This window comes from Plasmopara halstedii, assembly GCF_900000015.1.
Source record: "Plasmopara halstedii genome assembly, contig: Scaffold_430, whole genome shotgun sequence".
Classification (NCBI taxonomy): Eukaryota; Oomycota; class Peronosporomycetes; order Peronosporales; family Peronosporaceae; genus Plasmopara; species Plasmopara halstedii.
The window spans coordinates 921,116-928,193 of NW_020187350.1; the positions used below are offsets into that span (position 1 = coordinate 921,116).

General features: G+C 44.6%; 1 protein-coding gene across 1 annotated transcript; it reads left to right on the forward strand.

Moving 5' to 3' along the window:
• Nucleotides 1-6,511: 6,511 nt before the first annotated feature.
• Nucleotides 6,512-6,743, forward strand: PHALS_09761 (uncharacterized protein; the record flags this gene model as incomplete). The annotated part of the gene is made up of 2 exons (XM_024725075.1): nt 6,512-6,613; nt 6,669-6,743. 2 exons carry the CDS (start codon nt 6,512-6,514, stop codon nt 6,741-6,743), a joined length of 177 nt encoding a protein of 58 aa, XP_024575888.1.
• Nucleotides 6,744-7,078: the final 335 nt, after the last annotated feature.

A 7,078-nucleotide genomic window follows, 5' to 3' on the forward strand; every position in this document is an offset into this window, starting at 1 on the left:
GCCAATCGATCTCGCTCTGTTTCGGGCGTTTCTGATTATTCTCGTCATTTTTGTGCCGTGCTCCAAGGTGTTCAATCGCCGACCCTCGTGCCAAAGCAGTGGCTTCAAAGCCACCTTCGTATACCCTTGTATTCCATACAGGTTGGAAATCGCGTGTAATGCTTGTAGAGCCCTTGGTAGAACGTTGGCAGTGTTCTTTAGCATGCTTGGCAGGTCGGAAGCGTAAGCATATCCATGACGTGACTTCTCAGAATGACCCGATGAAGCGAGGTTATAGCTTTAAGCTTTTTAAGGCCGATACTGTATCGTCTGAGTATTAAATAGAAGACAGTCTGCCTTGAAGACCTCGTCTATCTACGTACTCGTTTTGCAAATCTCGTGCGTTGGCCATTGTGTCTCACACACGTGTGATCACTTTCGCATGACTCATGATGAATGAGTCAAGAACGTCTTTGTACTTGCCTTTCACATTCGCACCATCGGTTGTATCAATTTGGGCGGCAACGATTTGCCGAGCTCTCCCATACTTACATCGGAGACACCACCCATCGCACAGAGCGGAATTTGCGGGTGTTCTATGCCTTTCATAAAAATGGCGTAAATCCAGTGGATAAATAAGCTGAATTGTTTATATCAAACCCAAGTAATGGTAAGAGCAAACTCCATTCTACGAGATTTTCGGTAAAAAAGCTTTTCAACACATCAACGACCACTCGGTTAGCACATTCTGTTTGCCTATAGGTCTCTCGGTGTTCCACTGTGGACCTATCCAGCAAGTGCCAGATATTGCGAAAAGCGTGATTAATGTACATTTTAGCCGAAGCTTCGGCATCGATGAAATCGCTTCATGGAGCGATACGAACCATTATGCTGAGTCTGTCAACAAAGAGGAGCACCCCATTGTGACCATCAGAATTCCTGGAAAAGCTGGAGAATGCTTCAAGACCGACTGACTTTCAATGGTCAGTAGGATCAGGAAGAATTTGCGTGTGTCTTGCACTCTTTAAGCGCTGATAGACACCGTATGTCTTTACGTATCGAGCCACCCATTTGTACATGTGTGACCATCAAAATTGGACACTGCGAGACTGATAGGTCCTCTCATGGTCAAAGTGACCGGCCATCGGCATTTCATGCGCTTCGTGTACTATCTCGTACGTCTAATTATCGTTGTGGGGAGCCACAACCCGTGGCTCGTCGTCGTGTGCAACTTCCTGGTAAAACAAACCATTTTGTATGCATAATGATGCAATTATGATTTCAAGTGACCAGGAAGGTTGATATGGAATTCCGTTTCACTCGATGATAGCTCTGATGATCCGGTCACACTGTTCATCCTCAAAATACGCTCGACGTATCATATCGAATGCGTCTTTTTCGATATTGCTGATATGAGCCGGCTCATAATCAGGACGACGTGACAATGCGTCTGCCAGCAGTTCAATAAATCAAGCTTGCACGCGACCGTGAAGTTGAGTTTTGCAAAGAATGACAGCCAGCGAGCCATTCGCTTTGACGAGTGAGGCGACTGAACAACATAACGCAAACTTGCGTCATCCGTGTGGACGATAAATAAAATGAACCCAAAGGGAAACACGAAACTTCGCCAAAGCATGTTTTGATGCCGAAAGCTCCTTGTCTGCCGAATAAATGCAGTCGAAACACTTCCGCGCGTTGCTTAAATGTATGCGTAAATTTCTTTGTAAGCGCATCTTGCAAAGTGAATTTTCGGTGCTAACGGAGTTCCGGTCCTCCGTTGTTGTGTTAATGAACAGTCATCGTGCAGACCCTGAGAAGGTCAAAGCAATCTTGGAGTGGCCGACGCCACGAAACCAAAGAGATTTGAGGAGTTGTCTGATTACCTGTATCGCTTCTCACGTAACTATGCCGAAATGGTACGCCCACTATCTAACTTGCTGAAGAAGGTCTGACCATGGGAGTAGTCATCCACTTGTGAGAAAGCATTCGCTCAAATTAAGTGAAGTTTAATGGAAGCACCATTACTTGCTTTACCAGATGATACGAAGTCATTTAGCGTGGTGTTTCACGCTTCTGAGCTAGCAATCAGTTGATTATTGCAAAAGAACTTAGGTGGACATGATCGTGTCGTTGTCGACAGCAGAGAAGGGCTACTTTGTTCATGAGATTTGCTATCTTTGTCCTTGTAATGAACAAGAATACGTCTCAAGTATGCTTGTGCGAACCGTTGCAGCGGTTGGAACAAATGTGAGAACATTCAATTAAACGTTGATTAGGCATTAGAAAGGCCCCGTGACATCACAAGTCACTCCCATAACATAACCGACGGTATACCAACTGCCGTCAAAGAGATGACCTCCCCCCTCGTCGAGATTTGTAATATCCATCAACCAAATCAAGTACACTAAACTGTGTACAGCCGGACATACTGTGGATGATGACATCCTTCTATGGAGTCGGCGTCTGCGCTAGAATTATCTGCGCATTTAACTTGTCATAGGCGTGAGCGATACGCCAATTACCATTTAGTTTACACACACAAAACGTCGGTGTGCCGTGATGGAGCTTGATCTCCCTCACCAAACCAGCGGCTTGCTTTTGAGCAATAAAAGAATCGATATGCTTACTTTTACTCACGCGACAGTGCTTTTACAGTCGAACTCCACTTTCGGGTGGAAGACGAGTGAGTAGATTTGCATAAAAGACGTCATTCTTGTATTACATTACAAGTGCATAACAAGGAACAGTTGGATCCTTCAACTCCACGCTGTCGAAATAACTCGATAATAAAATCATCCATAACTGATTATGAACATATTTCCGCTGAATCAGCCTTCGACTTTAACAACTCGAATTCCGCAATACCATACCGCTTGAGGGAGTGAAGGAGGTCATCGTAACTGACTTCCTCGAGCTGCACCAGCTCTTCCATCGTTGGCAGCGGCGTTAAAAGATTATCTGTTCTTGTAACGACAGATGCAGTCGTTGCATCCACAATACTTACACCAGAATATTTGAATGCTAAATTTCTATTATGGGGAGTAGTATGCTGGATTGACTCCCCGCGGACACAACCGCATCTAGAGCGGGGGTATCAGTACCGCGACCAATAAATTCCGCTGATTCCATCACATGTGTGTGCTCAACCACATAACGAGTGGGAGCATCACCTTTGTGATCAGTTATACCCACTGACCTACAATCCGACTCGACCACTGTATTAGTGGAAGTGGTGGCATCTACAGCCGCAGTAAATACCTTTGCCTTTCCAGTACCCATATGTCGACAACATTCATCTGTCTTGAGGGTGGCAACAACCGGCAGCTCTCCCTCAATAATCTCTTCCGTTGGACAATTTGCCATGCCCACCAACTAATCATCTGCTTTCAAGTGATTAGTTCCGTGCACCACTTGATCCATCTACACGCTTCCTGAGTGACAGCCAGTGGACATTCCCATACGACTTCCTATCTTCCTTATACTGCGGAATGTCAAGTGGATGACATACACCAATGAATTATTACCAGCAGCATACGATTGCCGAGCGGTTAAACGCTTCTTTAGGTGCATGGTGATTGTGCGCTCATTACTCCCAAGGATTTCACCTACGCCAGGAAATCTACTTTAAATCGTTTTCGATCGCCAATTGATCCATTGTTCAAGTTTCTCAAGCCCCGGTATACCTAAAATTATGTCATTTTTTGTCCATCACGAGGATTGTAAAAACATTTTCCGAGGTCTTCAACTATCAGTTGAAGATCTACCATGATCTTCTTCGAGGTGACCACCGCACCAGTGGCCAGCTTCACTGCGAGACATTGCTTCTACCTAGTGCATCCGAAAGCACTGAGTCATATTCAGCAACACTTTGCTTCCGCGCATACTAATCGACATTCCGTAATCAATCAAGACTCTAAACGGACGACCGTAACCCTTTATACTCGCTGTGACTACGAGAAGGCCGTGTCGTTCACGAAGGATATCGATCATTCGAGGGTTAAACCCTCATGAGTGGTTCGACCACCAGACATACAAGAGCTTATAACTGTCCCGGTAGACAACCGTACCGGCGTATCCCGAACGACTCGTCGTATTGGCACCACGTGACACGGAACCATTACGATGAGAGCTGTATTGAAAGGTTCGTCTCTCGCGCGGACGATTACGGCTAATGTGACCAAACTATTGCCATCCATGACAGCGAATTTGCTGCCTACGGTCAGTCACCGCGTAAGAATCATTTGTTCTAGGGTTCCGGTAGCAGAAGTCAATTAGGTTGAACAATTGACCAAATGCTTGATGATGAAAATAATCCTCACGCAATGCAATAATAACTACATCTATCAGAGGCGACGAATTTTGGCAGAAGGCTTCAGTCTTAGGAGGACCAAAAGTGAGTCCCTTCGTAAACACAGCGACCATCACTTTTTCTGGCAGTTGTTCGCTTTTCATACTGGCACGATGCTCACGAAGCTTCTGTACATATTCGAACAATGTGCTGCTGTCCTAACGGCATGAGAAAGCCTTCGACTGCTGTCAAAATGTCACATTCGGTGGAAGGAAGATCGACTCCTTGGCCATTTTCAACTCTCGCCATGTGACAAAGTAGCTAGAGCGATCGAGTTCCCATGTCATTGCCCAATCCTCCGCACATCCATCTGAATGCAACATTGCAAAGGCCACTTGACTACAATCTCCACAAATCTGAGCCATCGTGATAGCGATGTTCATTTCTTTCTGCCAGAAGGCAAGACTTTCATCTTCGTTCCCGAAAATCTGTATGCCATGTTTCTTACAGAATGTTCCGTATGTACCGACGGTGTTACTGTCACTTGTGGAGGAGGTAACGGAATCGGTGTCGGTATGATCTGCGGTAAAAATTACAATAAGTTTTGCTCATACGCAGCAAATTTTGCTGAGCGTTGAGTTATCGCCTCTTTATCTAATTGGAGCATAACAGAGACTGCGTCATTTCCGATTTAAGCTTGCAGCTTCAACACATAGTCACATTGTAAGTGTGTAAGGAACAAATATTTCTTCCCATCGATCTGAGGACGATCACCGCCTATGGTGTCCACATTATCCCGTGATAAATCCATGGAAATAGTCGGCGTTGGGATCTCCAACAGGTGCTACCAAGTGTAACGAGATTTCATCATCTCTGAACACAAATAGCTCGGGTCAACTGACACGCTTCACCGCGTGTTACTCACTCCCAGCTAGCCACAAATTTACGTGAAGTGAAGTGACATTTATTGTCATAGCCACTTGGATTCAAACCTCCTTAATCTGATCAGTACCTCCAGTTCTGATACAACAGAACTAAAGAGGATATACATATTTACAGGGTGTATACATATTACGCACACAACTATGTGGACCACACAACATGGATAATGGGACCTGGTCCATATCTATTCAACGCCATATTCAGTGACACGGCTCGAGCTTCACCTCACATATCAACTCGGCAAACTGGATAATCCTCACACCTTTCTCGAAAGATGTGATGATGACGTTGCTGTGTGCAACGAATGTTTGTCTACCGCGAAATACGGTTTTTATTCAAGCATGTGCACTTTTGACGCAAGAGGCATACTTCATTGCAGATAGCTCGTTATCGTAAACTGGATCATTCTTCTCAGCAAAATACTGTAATGGGATTTAATAGTTAGTATAGGTTGATGCCCATCGGCATATAATCGAAATACATTACACTCGATGCAAATGCTAAAGCGTTACTGTCGATATGAAATGTCTTATCTGAATTTATAAAAAACAGAATTGGGGAGCACATGAGGCTTTCTTTTGCAGCCTTGCAGACCGCCTTTTTTTACCGCATCCCAAAGCATTTAACGTTGCTTATTGAGAGATTAATGAGGGGTCATACCATGCCGATATAATTTTCGCTGCACTTTTGGCACAGAGGTACTGGTCAGTCTTTAACAACTAATATCTTTGCTGGATCTGATTGAAGGCAAAAGCATCACAAAAGGGTGTTTACATTGCCAATATCATACTTGTCTATGTTGAAGGATAAATAATCGAGTCCCATACACCTAAGCACTTTCGCGACAGTAATGTGTTTTTACACATTTGTCCTACTGTGCTCTGCTCAACTATAGACGAATAAATAATCGAAAAAGGCTTGTTTATAGCCACGATGCGGGCTTAATAACAGTGTCACCAATTATTGAGTGCCCCTGGTGCGTTAGACAGCCCAGAACATACCATCAAAAAACAGCTGTTTGTCAGAGAGATTGTTGTCTCATACCGAAAGTTGACAACAATCATCAACTATGTCGAGGGTACCAGAAAAAGTACAGCCGACAATGTTCGTATGCAGTTTGTCTTTTCTAAAAATCAGCATTCTGCGCCACAAACGTAGCTGCATATGGCTTGTAATTAGCATACACAGAACGCCTCTTGCTGTAGCCTTCGAAATATATGTGATCGACGCCATAGGTGATTTCTTTATTAGATCTTGAACCGCCATACAATCCCATGTTAGGTATAGCGGGGCTTGCGTCATATGGAACAGGAATCGACTAAAAGTCGAAATGGTTTGGGAGTTGAGCACTGCATTCCTAAAGGAGCTATTATGAGTCATGAACCAATACTAGAGGCGACAATGGTGCGGAACAAAGCTGCGATACGCAATAGCTTCAGTCTTGCGTGTTCAGCTCCAGACATTAAGCGATTTTTTTTTGCTAATCAGTTCGGTCGATCTCATGTCCTACACCGAAGCTATCGCAGCTTCATAAAAGCGGTTCTGCTCACTGTAAGTAATTTTTTGTGCTACACCGATTGTCTTTGACCTTCGGTTGTCTCATAGCTAGCCGCACCACACGTAGAAAGAAATCAGATCATGAGCTTGATTTTTGAGTGATACAACACTTCGCGCTCTCGAGTTCATGAATTTCTCGCGAAGGTTAAATAGAAACTTCGACGATTTAGGAACCGGTCGCTGGATGAACAAAGCTTTATCCGAAACTTCGACCCTTCAGGGACCGGTCGCTAGATGAACAAAGCTTCATCCGTATTCTGTCACGTAGCGCAGGCGAGGAAACGTTGGCGGAGGAAGGCGAAGTCGTTGGCG